Source organism: Haemorhous mexicanus, chromosome 8 (genome assembly GCF_027477595.1).
Source record: "Haemorhous mexicanus isolate bHaeMex1 chromosome 8, bHaeMex1.pri, whole genome shotgun sequence".
Taxonomy (NCBI): Eukaryota; Metazoa; Chordata; class Aves; order Passeriformes; family Fringillidae; genus Haemorhous; species Haemorhous mexicanus.
In genome coordinates, this window is record NC_082348.1 from 21,766,907 (window position 1) to 21,783,580 (window position 16,674).

The 16,674-nt window shown below is 51.1% G+C and overlaps 3 protein-coding genes across 6 annotated transcripts; all 3 read left to right on the plus strand.

Moving 5' to 3' along the window:
* The first annotated feature begins 424 nt into the window (after positions 1-424).
* Positions 425-3,501, plus strand: HOXD10 (homeobox D10). The gene is made up of 2 exons (XM_059853164.1): positions 425-1,206; positions 2,600-3,501. Exons 1-2 carry the CDS (start codon positions 465-467, stop codon positions 2,875-2,877), a joined length of 1,020 nt encoding a protein of 339 aa, XP_059709147.1. The 5' UTR covers positions 425-464; the 3' UTR covers positions 2,878-3,501.
* Positions 3,502-5,482: 1,981 nt separating this feature from the next.
* HOXD9 (homeobox D9) lies at positions 5,483-9,413 on the plus strand. 2 transcript variants are annotated; one of them, XM_059853166.1, is made up of 4 exons: positions 5,483-5,614; positions 6,359-6,491; positions 7,031-7,645; positions 8,229-9,413. In XM_059853166.1, exons 3-4 carry the CDS (start codon positions 7,204-7,206, stop codon positions 8,468-8,470), a joined length of 684 nt encoding a protein of 227 aa, XP_059709149.1. In that variant the 5' UTR covers positions 5,483-5,614; positions 6,359-6,491; positions 7,031-7,203; the 3' UTR covers positions 8,471-9,413. The 2 variants fall into 2 exon arrangements, with proteins under 2 accessions (XP_059709149.1, XP_059709148.1); XM_059853165.1 differs by lacking the exons at positions 5,483-5,614; positions 6,359-6,491 and having other exon boundaries at positions 6,733-7,645.
* A 3,878-nt stretch (positions 9,414-13,291) lies between these two features.
* On the plus strand, positions 13,292-15,239 carry HOXD8 (homeobox D8). 3 transcript variants are annotated; one of them, XM_059853169.1, is made up of 3 exons: positions 13,305-13,460; positions 13,737-13,884; positions 14,466-15,239. In XM_059853169.1, the coding sequence occupies exons 1-3, from the start codon at positions 13,344-13,346 to the stop codon at positions 14,759-14,761; spliced, it is 561 nt and encodes a 186-aa protein (XP_059709152.1). In that variant the 5' UTR covers positions 13,305-13,343; the 3' UTR covers positions 14,762-15,239. The 3 variants fall into 3 exon arrangements, with proteins under 3 accessions (XP_059709151.1, XP_059709150.1, XP_059709152.1); XM_059853168.1 differs by having other exon boundaries at positions 13,292-13,884; positions 14,469-15,239; XM_059853167.1 differs by having other exon boundaries at positions 13,298-13,884.
* The last annotated feature ends 1,435 nt before the right edge of the window (positions 15,240-16,674 follow it).

Sequence of the window (16,674 nt, forward strand, 5' to 3'; positions counted from 1 at the left end):
CATTAATAAATCCCGCAACCTTTTGTCCCCGCACTTGTCAGCGGCGGGGCTTTTACAGGAGCCATGGCCGGCAGGCGCGGTTTTGGGCCGCGCCGCTCCGCGCCGCTCCGCGCCGGGGGTTCCGCGGGCGGGCGGGCGGGCGCGGAGGTTGCGCGGCGCGGCGTTGCGGGGGGGCGCGGGCCGGGCCGGTGCCGCAGCGCGGGCGGCGGGCGCGGCGCGGCGCGGGGGCGCGGTGCGGTGCCGGCGCGGCGGCGCAGGGGGCGCTGTTGACCGCGGCGGGGCGCGGCGGGGCGGCGCGGCGGGGCGCGTCAGCGGCGGGGCGGCGGCGCGCGGGGCGGCGGGCGCTGCCATTGGCCCGCCTGTCATGTGGTCGCGCGGAGGCATCCGCAATTACACGGGAATGTTTTCCTAGAGATGTCAGCCTACAAAGGACACAATCTCTCTTCCTCAAATTCCGCCCCAAAATGTCCTTTCCCAACAGCTCTCCTGCCGCTAATACTTTTTTAGTAGATTCTCTCATCAGTGCGTGCAGGAGTGACAGTTTCTACTCCAACAGCGCCAGCATGTATATGCCACCTAGCACAGACATTGGGACGTATGGGATGCAAACCTGTGGACTCCTTCCGTCTCTGGCTAAGAGAGAAGTTAATCACCAAAATATGGGTATGAATGTACATCCTTATATACCTCAAGTAGACACTTGGACAGACCCGAACAGATCTTGTCGAATAGAGCAACCTGTTACACAGCAGGTCCCCACTTGTTCCTTCACTACAAATATTAAAGAAGAAAGCAATTGCTGCATGTATTCCGATAAGAGATCCAAACTCATTTCTGCAGACGTCCCTTCCTACCAGAGGCTGGTGTCTGAATCATGCCCCATTGAGAACCCCGAGGTTCCTGTCCCAGGATATTTTAGACTGAGCCAGACCTACGCCACTGGGAAAACCCAAGAGTACAATAATAGCCCTGAAACGAGTTCAACTGTAATGTTACAGTTAAACCCTCGCGGCAGCTCCAAACCGCAGATATCTGCTCAACTTCAGCTGGAAAAGAAAATGAATGAAAACCCGAACAACCAAGACAGCACCGCTAAAGTCTCTCAAGTGGAAAGTCCCGAGCCCAAGTCCACGTTGCAAGAGGAGCGGAGCTGTCTGCCCGAAGGCTCCGTGTCCAGCCCAGAAGTCCAGGAGAAGGAGAGTAAAGGTCTGTATTACCGAGTTTAAGCCGTGCCGTGGTGTAACTCCAACACGCCAGCACCATAAAGCACGCTCGAATATACTAACGAGCATCACAGCCATCACATTTAATGCTAAGGAGTATCGGGCTGCAGGTGCTGTCTCTCTGAAGATTTTGGCAGGCAAAAATGCTACACAAAACGGTCCAAAGATTTTCCGTAGAGATCTGCCTCTCCCGTGCACGCAGACAGCCTCTGTGATGCGGGGAATATAGCCGTGTGCTCCGTAATGCGCTGCAGCAGCCAAAAGCAGCCCCATACCTCTAAAAAAAGCGGGTCTGGAGGTTGTAAAATACGAGCAGCTCAACTTTTCTCTCGTAGTATTTCTCCTTTTTTTTTTTTTTTTTTTTTCCACTGAGCCTTACTGCGGTTTGATTGCATTTAAAGTTAATTACGATCCTCTTAAAATAGGTGAGGAATAGGTGCTACCGGACTGGGTAAAGTTGGAAAGAAATGCACAATGAAAGCAGCAGCCCGCTATCTGCCTGGTCCAAGGGTGGAATATTTCAATGTGGTGCTTTAGATAACCTTGGGTTGGTCTCCAAAAGTGCACCAGTATTTTGAAATGCTTTTAAAACCTAAAAGTGGTGGCACTCTGATTTTATTTTCTCTTTTAAAGTGCACTAACGCCTTTCTTTTGAACGGCGTGTATCGAAGAATCCCAAAAGGAGAAATTTTCTGCTATCAAAATGTACTTTGCAACCTCTAGGTCAATTTTTACCCTCTGTGTGCATTGAGAATTTCTTTATCTCAATTATGTTTAGTAGTACAGGTCTAGCTTCATGGTGGGGGAGATTTCTTTCTGGTGGGGAAAAGAAAACCCAAAAGGAAAATGAAAAAAAAAAATTCCAAGACAGGGGGTAGTAATTTCTTGTATATCATTTTGTCTGGGAAATGTCTGTATCTGTTTATAGGTGTGCTTGTGTGATTCAGCTGATGTGTGTGGGGATGCTGCTTCAGAATACAGTGCGAGACTATTTTGTAATAGGAATATTTCCGTGGCAATTGTCCTGGGAGCCCGTGTCGGCCATGGCGAGGCTAGACCCGTTAAGATGTGTCCATGGGGCGGACGGCAGGTTAAATATTGTTGAAATGTTAAACGCCGGCCGAAAACTTGAGAGACCCTTACTGGCAGGCGCAGGAGAGCGGGGTGGCCGCAGGGCAGGGTGCCGGGCTGGGGACAGGCGAGCCCAGCCTGGCAGCAGGTCCCCTGCCTGAGCCCACACCTCAGCCGGGCGGTGTTTAATGCCCACATCCACCATATCTGCCAGACACTGCAGAGGAGGGGTCATGGCCAAGGGTACACTCTAACAGTCTGAGGTATTTTTGATTTTTTTTTTTCTTCTTCTTTGATTTTGATAGAGGAAATCAAGTCTGATACTCCAACAAGCAATTGGTTAACTGCAAAGAGTGGCAGAAAGAAGAGGTGTCCTTATACTAAACACCAAACACTGGAATTAGAGAAAGAGTTCTTATTCAATATGTATCTCACTCGAGAGCGCCGTCTAGAGATCAGTAAGAGCGTAAACCTCACTGACAGGCAGGTCAAGATTTGGTTTCAAAACCGCAGAATGAAGCTCAAGAAGATGAGCAGGGAGAACCGAATCCGGGAACTGACCGCTAATCTGACCTTCTCTTAAACCCTAACCCCGGGGGGGGGCACCAGTGAGGAATGGGCACAGCACCACCACTTGATAAAGGCAGGAGAGACTCTGGCAAAACCCGGCATTTTCCAGTTTTGGTTTGTTTTGTTTTGTTTTCTGATAGAATGTGACTCTTCGTCCTTCTTTTAGCGCTGCAAGTGAATATGTATTACTATGATGAGTATATATAAAACCTAGCACGTGTAATTTATTTTTGTTCTCATCGTAATGCAGGGTAACTATTATTGAATATTATCATTTGGTCTTAACTTATTGGAACTGTCGAACATCCAAGCAATGTGACTTTTTCATGTTTTTACTAACAAAATGGTATTTATGTGGGGCTGTTACACGGGCCATAACATTTTGAGTACATTCAATACTTTCAGAAAAAGACTGGGGGAAAACTGTGGGGGCGGGGGGAAAGAGAAGCACATTATAATGTAACTATCCTCACAAATGAACTTAGAGATTGTCCTTCGTAAAATGGAATATTTCCTTCTTCTTCATTGTAGACATTTCCTTGTGGTGCATATGTGGAATAGTAGTCGTTCAGCAGCAAATTGTCCTTCTTGTGCATGTTCTGTTTGCATGTATAATGCAATAAACTCTGTAAACTACTGCGGTTCCTTTGGTTTTCTACAAATGTTTGAAGCACGGATGCAGGTTGGTCTCCTGATCTTTCTCTATCAGCAGCTTTTTGGACTGGTGTACCTTTTTTACCATCTTCTGGCCTTTGTGTATGTCTGCCTGGCATTCTTTCTTTTCCTCCATTTTTCCCCCTTCCTTCCTTTCTTTTTTTTTTTTTTTTCCCTCCCCTACGGGTTGGGGTGGAGACTGGGCCGGGAAATTATGTATACCAAATTAATTTATAAATGTGTCTGTAAACAACTGATTACTTGATAAAATGTTGTGTGATGTTCGCAGTCTGACTAAGTGAATGCCAAAAAAAAAAAAAAAAAGCAAAAAACAAAAAACACAAACAAAAACCCAAACCAAACAAACAAAAAAAAAAAGAAAAAAAAGAGGACGGATAAAAAAAAGTTGTAAAATATTATGACTTAACTGGACATCCTCATCCAATCAACTCGTACAACTCGTAAATGGTAAGTGATAAAAATATCTTTCTACTACAAGCTGTCAGGAATATGTGTGTCATTTTATTTGATGTTCATACATTGATTTAAAAAATATCACTGCCTGCGTGCTTACAATGTGCAGACTTTGATTTCGTGTGTTTGCTCACTAAAAAAAAAAGAAGGAAAAACCAACAAAACCCCTCCATAATAAATGTAAAGCTGGGCATAAGTAAATGTTAAGGAGCTCGGTTTTCGGTCGGCTCAACAGCTTTTAGAAGACCGTGGATGGAAAAAAATATTCCCTCAAAACATTCCCAGCATCTGGCGAGGTTGGCTTTTTTTGAGCAGAAACCCTTCCAGGCGTGCTTACAAAAGTACACCAGCCTCTTCAGACCCACTTTTGTCACCCTGCACCGTTTCTGTTTGCTCAGAGATCGTTTTATTTCGCGCAATTCCATTTTAGTAGCACACATCCAGCTAATGACGTTCACGACTCTTAACCCTTTCTGTACATAGCTGAAAAATAGTATTAGCAGGGCTCTGCGCTGGAAGCTGAGGAAGGGTACGTGTGCTGAGAGCGGGCGAATGCCCGTGTGAGCAGATATACTCAGTAGAACTGCAAATAGCTTGCAAATGAACATGACTTCAAATTGAAGTGCAAATACTTGGGCATACTTTCACCTTCAAGCGGGTACTGCAAAAGTAGCGTGGCTGCTGCTGGCGCTGGGAAACCAGCTTGCTCACAATCAACGCCCATTTCTCCCCTAAGCTCTTTCTAAATCAAGAAATTAAACTCCAGATAGTGCCAATATTGTGCGACTTGGTGACAGATACTGCTCATAATGCTGTTGGTGGCATTCTGTTTGCTCTTTCGTCGCTGATATTTAATTTAATCCAGTACTTCCTCATGTGCACATTTACTCAGAGGGAAGAGGCTGTATATTCCTCAAACCAAGGCATCATCATTTTGGAACTGCGAGAGCCGCAAGCACCTGGGTACTTTGTGCTTCTTCCCTTTTCGAAAACAAACATCAAAACGATGCTCAAACCTCTCCCCTCCCCCCAATAACCCCAAACCAACAAAACAACCCCTTAAATATTGCATATATTCGCACGGCCTTTTCTTTTCCTTTAAAGGTACTCGCTACACCACCAAAGAAGTTTCGGCAGTGGGAAGTAAATAGCTGGCTCCACACCAAGAGTTTAACGTATGTAAAAATGAGGCTCACTCTATTCTGCCTGCTTTACCAATTTATATCTCTTTGGAGCGAGGGGTCATTCTTTGCCGTATCACAAACCCTGCTTCTAGAAAACAATGTAATAGAAATTATAAAATGGCAGAAGAAAATGCTGAAGTCAAATGACACAAAAAAAAAAAAAAAAAAAAAAAGGGAAAAGGAAAAAAATTAAAAAGGAAAAAAAAAAGGCAAAAAAGGAAGAAAACAACCTAGGAGAGCAATAAATCATTAAATAAACAGGAATTTCAGTCCCTTCCTCATAACGGCCCGCGAGTAGGAAGTGTTTTCCCAGCGCTGCTGTCCGTGCCCCCGGCGGGCTGTGCTGCGGGCTCGCCACTAACTCTCTGCGTTTCCTCCAGATCCCGACACAGCCACCGTCCCTCGCCCGGGGAAGCAGGCGTGGGCAGAAGACCATGGGTAATCCACTTTTCAGTACTAACGGGGCCTCCTTTCGCTCGGGCAAGAAAAACCAGGCCGGGAGGGAAGGGTGGGGAGGGAAGGCACGCAAAAGAAAGCGAAGGGGGCAAAAAAAAAAAATCTCCCGTAGGCATTGAACGTGGCTCCCCCTGAACTAGGGGCGGAGGAGACAGCTCTGCCGGCGAGCTGGGGTCAGCGACAGCCCCGCGCCGCCGCGGGCCGGAGCCTGTCCGCCCGTGCGGCCCTGCCCGCGGCCGCGCTGGCAGCTGCGGGGCCGGGCGGCCTCCTCCGGGCTGTCTTTGCCCGCGTCCCTCCCGGGCCGCACTGGCCACCTTAAAGGGGGGCTGTGTTAAGGCTGTGTAGCCCCAAAGTTCCGCAGATAGAGGAGCGTGTGTTCAGCCACACGTCAGTCGTGCTCGGAGACAGAGGCTTTGCTGTTTCCATCCGTCCATTTTATTAGGGACACATTAATCTATAATCAAATACACCTCATAAAATTTTTATTGAAAGGCATAAAATCATTACAGAGGTCTTCCACCTGTTTTAAAACAACACAATGGGCATCTCTTTTTAAAAGAAGTGTATCCTTTCCAGGGAAACTTTCTGTCCGGGGTGGGGGGAGAGGATAATAATACCCGCACATGCTCTGAAATATGGAAGTACCGCAATGTGCTTTTACTGTAACATTTTCCTGTTTTATGAGAAGTCGTTACAGTCCCAGCTTGCGATGGTTTGTTTTTACAGGCAAGAATCCCCCTTTCCCAGCGGGTTCCCTCAGCAGCTTGGAGTGTGATTAGCAAGCCAAGGCTGTTGGATTTATTTAAACACCCTGCCTCTCATTGATTAAGAAATGAATGGCAGAAATCGCTCAACGAAGGTGAAGAAATAGTCCGCACCCGCCGCGGCCGTGGGCAGCCAGCGCGGCCACGCCCGCCGCGCCCGGGCCGGCAGGGCGGACAGGGGAACAGACAGGCGGACAGACAGGCGGGCAAGTAGGGCAGGCAGGAGAGCGGGGAGGGCCGGGCAGGACGGGCAGGCAGGACGGGCAGCGCGGGCGGGCAGGCGGGCACGCAGGGCGGGCACGCAGGGCGGGCAGGGCAGGGCGGGCGGGTGGCCCCGCGCGGTGCGGGGGCGCAGGCGGCGCGGCGCGCTGTGCGGGGCTGCTGTTGATGATGATTTTTTTTTTTAATCACAGCAGCCCCAGTTTAGCGGATTGATTTACTCGCAGTATTGGTAAATATGATCACGTGGGCTCCACAACCAATGGTTGAGGGTTGCAGTCTGCAAAATACTACGATTGTTCTCCGGGAGGGTATCATATACAGTTAACAGTGTAACCTTTTATATGACTAAGAGGGGAGCCTAAAATGTCGTCTAGTGGCACCATAAGTAACTATTATGTCGATTCTCTCATAGGCCATGAAAGCGAAGAAGTTTATGGGAGTAGATTCGTCCAGGGAGGTCACAGTGCGACCTCCAGGCCATCAGGTGTTGCAGAGAGTTCAGATTTTTCCTCTTGTAGCTTTGCACCAAAATCCACCGTGTTTTCCACCTCCTGGTCCACGGTTCACCATCAGCCGTCTGCGGCAATGACCGGGATCTACCACCCCTACATGCACCAGCCCCACTTAGGGGCAGCCGACGCTGGCCGCTACGTGCGCTCCTGGATCGAGCCCTTCCCGGGCTTCCCGGGCGGCGGCGGCGGCGGCAGCGGCAGCGGAGGCAGCAGCAGCGGCGGCTCCGCGTCCAGCTCCGGCTCCTCCAACGGGCGCCACTATGGGATAAAGCCGGAGACGGGAGCAGCCACCTCCTCGTCTTCCTCCTCCTCTTCCTCCTCCTCCAAAAGGACTGAATGCTCCTCGTCTCGGGAGTCCCAGGGGATCGGTGTGCCCGAGTACACGTGCAGCTCCTTCCTCCAGGAGTCCCGGGAGAAAGCGCCTGCCGGCAGCTCCAAGGACCCCGCCGCCTGCAGCCACAACCCCAGCCCGAGCAGCGATCTGAAAGAGGAGAAGCAGCAGCAACTTGACCCAAGTAAGTAAAAAAAACAAAAAAAAATCCCCTGCCCCCCCCCCAAAAAAAAAAAAAAAAAGGAAGAAAGAAAGACAGGCAAGAAAAAGAAAATAAAAGAAAAAGACATTCAAAACAAAATGGGGAGTGGGGGAGATAGAGAGGAATAGCGGCAGAGAGAGAGAGAGGGAGAAAAAGAAAGAAAGAAAAAAAGAGAGGAGGAGAGAAGGAAGGAAGGAAAGTAAGAAAGGAAGCAAGCAAGGAAGGAAGGAAGGAAGAAAGCGAGAGAGAGAGAAAGAAAGAAAGAAATTGCCCCTTTGATTTATTGCCGAAACCTGTAAGGCTCGAATGTGCAAAACTGATAGTTTTACTAACCTATAAAAACGTCTAGACGCCTACCCCAGCGCAAGCAGCAACAAGCACCCATAAAAGACTCCACATAACCACCTACCATCAAGACATCATTTGTACAGTAAACAGACTGGGGCATTAAGGCTTTTATGATAATTCCTCCAAAGTTGTGAAAACAGTCCATCCTTCGTTAAATTAATTTAACGACCTTTCTCTCCCCCCCCTCCCCGTTCCCTATATACCTCCCTTCTTCCAGATAACCCTGCAGCAAACTGGATCCACGCTCGTTCAACGAGGAAAAAGCGTTGTCCCTACACAAAGTATCAAACTCTGGAACTGGAAAAGGAATTTCTGTTTAACATGTACCTCACCCGAGACCGCCGTTACGAAGTAGCTAGGATTTTAAACCTCACAGAGAGACAGGTCAAAATCTGGTTTCAGAACAGAAGAATGAAAATGAAAAAGATGAACAAGGAGAAAGGCAATAAAGGAGACTAACGCTGGGGTGGAAACGTAGTTGGAGACTATTGATTTAGTTTTGAGTTTGGATTTTTATCGGGGCACTGTGGGGTTTTGGTTGTTGAGGTTTTTTTTTTTTTTGGGTTGTGGCTGCTTGTTTTTGTTTGGTTGTGTGGGGGTTTTTTTGGGGTTTGGTTTGTCTTTTTTTTTTTTTTTTTTTTTTTTTTTTTTTTTAGTTTGGTTTTATTCTTTCTCTGCACCCTTAGCCCCCCCATACATTCCTCCTCCTCCTGCGCCACTCCACCCCAGGGATTTTAAATCAATCGTGATTTTTTTTTCTTTTTTCTTTTTCTTTTCTTTTGTTTTTTTTTTTTTTTTTTCCTTTGGTAGAAGTGAAACGTGGTCTGTGTCAGGTATTTCCGGAAATTTTGTCTTGCTCGACAACGTGTTTTTCAGTCTCTTGATACTCCCCTCCTCCTTCCCAGACCATTTAGATGACAATATTGTGAGTGCACGTTAGCTTTGGGAACTCTATCTGATGTTAAATGTTTGACATGTTTCTTAAAAGTGATGTAGACTAGATAGTTATTTTGCCAAAATAAAGGTAAGGAAATTAATTATAATTACGGTAATAAAATACATATTAAATTACAGCCGCTTAAATCAGTGGGGGTTGCTGTGCTGTCCACGACCTACTAAGAAGAAATCTTTCCCCAAACTTCTGCTTTCTAGGTCTGAATCCTTCGCAATAGATGCCACAGAGAGGCCACGAGCTACTTCCCCCCCCTTTAGTGCACTGTTAGGAGGTTGTCTCGCCCTCGGAGCCGCTCGCCATAGGCCTAGCGCCTGCCGGTGCCCCGGTAGCTGCCGTCCCTGCCCGCGGTGCCTGTTGTATTCATTAACCGCTCCGTGTCTCCAGCCACGGACCTGTTGTAATTGTTGTCACTTATTACACAATAAAGTCTGCCGTGACCGAACGACAGCGCTGCGGTGAGAGCAGAAATCTGTGCGCCCCTCGCGATGCGCCCCGCGCCGCCGGCCCCGCCGCGCAGCCCCGCGCAGCTCCCGCGGGCCCAGCGCGGCCGGGCCGGGCCGGGGCGGCGGGAAAGGCCGGCCGAGCTGCCGGCCTGCAGCACCTCCGGCACCTTCCCCCGCCTCCCTGAGCCACATCTGCCGCCGCAGGTCAGCGCGGAGGGGCCGGGTAGGTGCGCCCGCCGCGCCGTGCCCGGGCCTCAGGTACCAGCGCTCTTACAAACACCAGCGATCCCTTGGGGTCGGCCAGGAAATACTTCCACACCAGTCCTCAGGAGCCAAGGAAACACAATGATGCCTATTCGGTTGAACATGGGGTTTATTCCTGTTTTTTTTCCCTACTGGGTCGCTTTTAACCTCCGCTTTCTGTAAGTGGGAGGCTGGAAGCTCTGGGGGGGACGCGGCTGCTGCCAAACGTTCGGCTTTGTTGGCGAGGGCTCATTTAGCAACGCGCCTCATGCCTTCTGCATTTATAAACACACATGACTTTATCAAGATAATTGAGATGAAGTTCATTGTAAAAAATGCTTTGTTTAAAGAGCAACCATTAAAATGAAGGACCCGTAAATATTTACGAGCAGTTCGGTTAATTCAAGATTAAGGGGAGAGCTGAGAGACCTGGTGTTTAATGTTTTTTACCTCTGTGAATAAAAAAAAAAAGAAAAAAAGAAAAAAAGAAAGCAAAAGCATGCACCGCCAGGAAAAGGTGTTGCATTGCTTCCCATCCATTGTCGAGAAGATACCTATAATTCTTTTAAAACAGGAAGAACCGTGGTATAATAAAACCATTGAGATGGCTAGACGTCTGGACCTAATGAGTTTACGATATGCTATGGCACTTTTCTTTGAAAGCACCTTATTTTGATGTTTGTGTTTGTTAGGGGGGAAAAAAGGCAAAAAAATGCAGACAAACTAGGTCTTAAAACCTTGGACTATAAATTTCAATATGTCAGCATTGGGCCAAGGCAACAGACTCAAAAAGGACCTGAAGGTCACGAAACAGAGATTTTACGAAGTCCACTTATTTGTTGAAATGTATTTTATTGGATATTCTGTTGCAATGAATCCTATGATGCCAGCCTCAATATTTTCGCAAATACCCATGGCGGGGGAGGGGGGGTGGGGGGGTGGGGGGTGTGTGATCTGTAACAACACATAAACAATATCCTTGTACACAAGACTGCACTGTGTTGATCCCATCAGAGGCTCTGTTAAGAAATTTTCACCAAGCCCACACGATCTTTTTAACATTTTATATCAGGCAGATTGACACACTTTACCTCGTATATTTTTTCCTTTTGTTTACCTGTTTTTGATATTGCGTGCATTCATTTCAAAATGGCAGAAAGGAAACTAAACATCTCGATCGATGAAACGCAGTTCATCTACGGAAATTACTTTTAGTGTCAAACAGAATAATTTAATTCCTACCCGTTGGTTGTGTTAATATATGTTTCCACATATGCACAGTCTCGTGCACACGCATTATACCGAATAATTCACAGGCATGTGTGATGAAGGAGGGGGTGAACAAAGATTCATCTTTACTTTTGTTTACATAAATCAATCCATAAATACATAAAAGCGCGGGCAAGCAAAATAACATCTTCAATACAAAAACGTATAACTCTGAAACTACCACACATGGAGATTTCATGGTGTAATATGCGGGGAAACATGATCGAAAACGCGATAGCAGTCGTCTTCAAAGCTCAGGCGTCTTTCCTGGCTGCCATGTGTAAACGAGGCGCATTCTTTGTATGCAGTTAATTATAGCGCTGGCAAAAAAATAAAAGAGGGTCACAGAAACGTGCTAAAAGAAAATGGCACTGTAAACTTAAGGGGGGGGGGGGGGGAAGAAAAAAAAAGTAAAAAAGAAAGAAAAAGGAAGAAAAAAGGAAGAAACCCAACGCCAAACCGGAAAGCAAAGGAAGAGTCGGTCACACTGGCCCGGCCGGTGTTCCGCAGTTCGCGTTTCTGGCGAGCAGCGGCCGGCGGGGCCGAGGGGCCGCGGGCGGCGCGGGCGGCGCGGAGCGGGGGCGCTGCCTGCCGCTGCCGCAGCGCACCGCCAGAGGGCGCCCGCGCTCCACCCTTGCGCGGCCGCCGCGCCCCGCTCTGCGCGCCCGCGGCCCGGGCACCGCGGGTCCGCCGCGGGCACCGCAGCCCCGCGGGGACGGCGCTGCCCCGCGGAACCAACGCCCCGGAGGGGTGCGCAGGAGGAGGGGTGGGGGTGTCTGGCGGGGATGCGGGAAGCAGCCACTGCCCCTCTGTGCCCCTCCGCAGGGTGAGGCAGCGTCTCTATGCTGCCGCTCAGCCCCTGCCAGGCCCGGCCTCCTGCTTTCCTGTGCTGTCTGGCGAAGGGCTTTTGCTGCTGTCTGTCCGTGTCAGAGTGCGTGTGCGTGTGCCCGAGCCTTTCCCGCCTCCTCCCCCGCCTTTCCTTGGGCTGCACGGGGGTCCCTAAGCCTCCGCGAGTTCCTAAAGCCGTGCGCCCCGGGCCGCGGGGCCCCTGCCCGGGTAAGGGTGTCATTGCGGGCACAGGGCCCGTCGGGGTGCTCACATGCGGGGCAGCCGGGCTGGTCAGCGAGACAAAGCGAATTAATCTGCCTGGAGGCAGGGGGGGTAGTGGAAGAACAGGGTGTGATGGGGAAGAAGCCTGAGATGCCTTTTATGTAACCACAAGGATTTTTTTGTCAATTCGCATCAGACGGTCACACGTGGCTCTGGTTGGGCCTGTGTTATATTTCACCTACATTTTTCGTCTCTCTCCGAAATAGGGCGGACTCGAGCTCCTGAAGGTGTCTCTCCAAAAATCTGATTCCCACTGCAGGACGAAGCGGGAAAGAGAGGACTGGAGACCACGTTTCTTGGGGCACGGGGGCCAGCGGGAATGGCCGGCCCGAGCGGGGGCAGCGCCGAGCCCGCTGGGCAGCGCTTTCCTTCCTTCCTTCCTCCCGGAGAACAGGGCTCACTTATTTCGGACCGAGTCCCCGAGCGGTGCTAACCGTTCACCCACACATTTTTATTTCCCCCCCACACCCCCCTCTCTTTGCCTCGGTAATGACGTCCACCAAGGGTGAAATGATGGAAAGTATATTCATAGGCATGATTTCCATTAAGTATCAATTAACCTGGAGCCTCAGCCATGCGTGCAAGGCGTCAAGGGTAAATGTGCATCTCATTTCCCAGCGATCTGCTCGCCTGGAAGGAAATGACCCGGAGGGCCGGTTGGCAAGGGGGCCCTGCCGCCGCACGCCGCCGCCCTACGGGAACCCCACTGTCTTCGCCTGCACCCCGGAGACCCTGCGGTGGGCATCGGCTCCCTGTGAGGGGCTCTGCCCTTGCCGGCCGGCGGTGCAGGCCGCGCTCCGGGCAGTACAGCCCGGGTGAGCCGGGCGGCGTCGCCCCGGGCAGCGCGCCCGCGGTTATCGCGCGGGATCTGCGCGGCCGCCTCGCCCCTGCGCGGCGGGGGTTTCAGCGGCTCCTAGCGAGCGCACACCGGAGGGGGGAGCGGGGGTGCCGGGGCCGGGGTGGATCCGGGCAGGGCTGGGCCGAGTTTTTTTCTTGCCCGAGGAGCGGCACATGTAAACTGAAGCCAAAAGTCCCCCCTGAGCTCATGAGCGTGTGTGTGTGTGTGTGTGTGTGCGTGCGCGGGCTGCTGTGTGCCTAATAGGAAATAGTAAAAGCAGTGAGGCAGGTCATTTTGGGAGCGATTATAATCCAGTCCTGGTCACCACATACACGGAGAGCAGGAGCGGGGAGCGCACGGGCCAGCGGCGGCGGCGGCGGCATGAGCGCGGCGTAGAGGCACAGGCGGCGGCGGCGGCGGCGGCGGCGGCGTGAGCAGCGCCCCGTGCCCCCGCCCGCCGCTGCCCCCTCCCCGATGAGCTCCTACTTTGTCAACCCGCTGTACTCCAAGTACAAGGTGGCGGCGGCCGCAGCGGCGGCGGCGGGGGAAGCCATCAATTCCCCGTACTACGACTGTCACTTCGCACCCGAGGTGAGCGGCCGACACGCCGCTGCCGCCGCCGCCGCCGCCGCCGCTCTGCTCTACGGGAACGGCGCGGCCGCCGCGGGCTTCCCGCACCCCGCGCCCGGCGGGGCGGGGGGCGGCGGCGGCGCGGCCCCGGACTTTTACCACCCGGCCGGGGGGAGCCCCACGGCCGCCTACCAGCCGCCTCCTCCTCCCCCCGCCGCGCCTCCGCCTCCTGCCCCCTGCAGCGGGGTTACCTGTCACGGGGAGCCCGCTAAATTTTACGGATACGATAACTTACAGAGACAGCAGATTTTTACGACACAGCAAGAGGCCGAGCTGGTACAATATCCTGACTGTAAATCGTCCAGTGCTAATATTGGCGAGGAACCAGACCACTTAAATCAGAGCTCGTCTCCTGCTCAAATGTTTCCCTGGATGAGACCACAAGGTTGGACGCAGTCAAAAATTTGCTTCCATCTCACGTCTGAGTTTGAAACTTTCTTTTCCTCCTCCTGCTTCTTTCTCGCTGACTCTCGCTCCCTGCCTCTGTCTCCCCCACTCCCTACCTCTCTCACCTCGATTCCTATCACCGCGGTGGCTTGCGATAATAAAGAGATGCAGCGAGCAAGCAGAAACCTCTGCAGCAGGCAGCTACCAACCCAAGAGTAGCCTTTGAGACGCCTCTCGGACTCTGAGGCGCAGCTGACACGCTCGCCTGTCTCCCGTCGCCGCTGCCTGAACGGGAAGGGTGCGGGGTCGGGAAGGGGGTGGTATACAAGATGATAAAGTGACCCCGCAACATCCTATGCAGAAGGACAGCCGAGGCGCTTCGTGCATTTACTATCGCTGTGCTCCTCTCACTCAAGTGTAAAGCTCTAGACTCCTCTGTGCCCTCTGCTTTCTCTCCCTGCGGTTCCGTGGGGCTTCTCTCGAGGGATTCCGGAGGGACCGGAGTCCTCGCTGCCTGCCTGCGCCTTCTTTTGAACGGCCACAGCAACCTCCAAACCCCTGTGTTTTTGTTTTAAACAGCAGCGCCGGGTAGGAGGAGAGGAAGACAAACATACAGTCGATTCCAGACTCTAGAGCTGGAAAAGGAGTTCCTATTTAACCCCTATCTGACCAGGAAGAGAAGGATCGAGGTGTCCCACGCACTAGGACTCACCGAGAGGCAGGTAAAGATCTGGTTTCAGAACAGGAGGATGAAATGGAAAAAAGAGAACAACAAGGACAAATTCCCCGCTTCCAGACAAGAGGGAAAGGAAGGGGAGGCCAAAAAGGAAGCACATGATCTGGAAGAAGACAGAGCTGAAGGCCAGACGAATTAATTTTCCCCCCAAATGTCTTTGTGAGAGTCAATCAAAAATAAGCAGGGCTAAAGCCCGACATCTCGGCTCATCCACACCTCTACGTGATCTTGTCGTGGGACGAGTGACCCCATGTCCCTCCGTTTGACATTTCCCTGCTTCGGGTGCTTCACTTGTTTGTGCTTTTATTTTGTTTATTAGCGTATCCAGAACGATCTCTAGATTTAACATTTCCTCTACTTTTTTTTTTTTCAAATTTGATACAGAGTTTCTAGCAATAAATTTCTAATTATATACATATATATATATATATATATATATTTGCAATCTTAAAAGACGGTGATTGTGGGAAACGACATAAACTTCCTAATGATAAATATTAATAAGTAAGACATTTAACAATGCTTTATTAATCAAGACAAGTGCACTTGTACTATTTTAATTCTTGTTCTTATCTTATATTGAATAAATTAAGTAAATTTAATAATCTTGAAGAAAATATCATAGGAATATATTTAACCTTCTTCTATAATATTTGATTAAAATAAACTGAATTTATTCAATTATCAAATGTATGGACATCTCTATATTCCTTTTGTAATCTACTCCTCAAGAAACCTTCAGAGTGTCCCCCGTCTCTCCTCCAATGCTGGGTGTTTCTGCGGGGTCTGGGAATGGGACATCGTGTATAAAAACTGCTTTTTGCTCCCTGCCCCGAGGGCTGAGGAGCCGCGGTCCAAGCAGCGGCCAGCGGGGACCGCGGCCTCACCTGCGAGCGGAGCGCAGGCTGCGGGCCGGCCCCGGTGCGTGCCTGGGCCCTGCTCCCGCCTGCTCCTGCCGCGCACCCCGGGCTGCGCCCCGGCCCTGCAGGAGAGAGCTGCCGGCAGCCACGGCCCTGCCCTACGGAGCATTTGCTGCCAGCCCGGCTGCAGGGAGAGAGCCCGGAGAGCGTTCCGGCCTCACGCCATCCCCAAGGGCTGCTCCAAGCAAACCACGGCCAAAACGGGCCCAGCCTCCCCCGAGGATGGCTGACAAGCAGGGAAATACAAAGCTTTTGAGACCTTGCGTGGGGGTTTCTCGAGGGCTGTAATTCTTAGGAGTCCCAAACCATGCGTAGACCGAGAGGAAGAGATTTCTGCACCTAAATATTATCATATGATGCGTTTCCCAGCGGAGGCCGCAGCTGGTGAGGATAGAGCCTGCCTCACGGTTCCCGCAACCACGGGAGGAAAGGTCTGCTCTGATTAACAAAACAATTTAATTTCTCTCTCCCCTCCCTCCTCTTGCTCCCGTTCCCGGCAGGGTCCCCCGGTATCAAACAGGACGGCCGAAAGCAGTCCTTTTTAGGAGTAGCAGGCAGAGGGTCGAGGGATGAGGTATAAATCTCTACCAAGATTTTTGCGTCATTTTTTTTCCTACCGGCTGACGCTCCCCTGAGTAATGGCTCCGTGAAGGAAATCGAATGGACGCGCCAGAAACTGCGACAAACACCATATATAATTCTATTTTCTGCCCAGAAACGAGCGTGATTCCGACGAGGCCGGGGCTGAGCCGAGGCCTTGCTGGGAAAATCAAAGCCCGGTTCCCGAGGAGCTGCTGCCCGCCGCTCTGCCCGCCCGCCGCTGGGCCCTTCTATCGCACCCATCGCTTCGCTCCCGGGAACGCACCCGGCGCGGCGAGAACCGCCGTCCACGGGGATGGGACTTGTGGGGCGGGTTTGGTTCATTTCGTTTCCCTTCCTCTTCCCCGCTCCCCATCATCGAGGCAGGCACGTTTCCACTGCTGAAAAGCGCCAGCTCTGGAGGGAGGCACGAGCGAGCGGAGCTATTGTTCTTGGTTTTATTTCAATCGCCTAGTTGGCTAAAGGTTGTAAACAAGGGGAAGCTGCAACAAAGCAGTGAAATAAACACTTTTGCCCCATGGATTTGCATAAA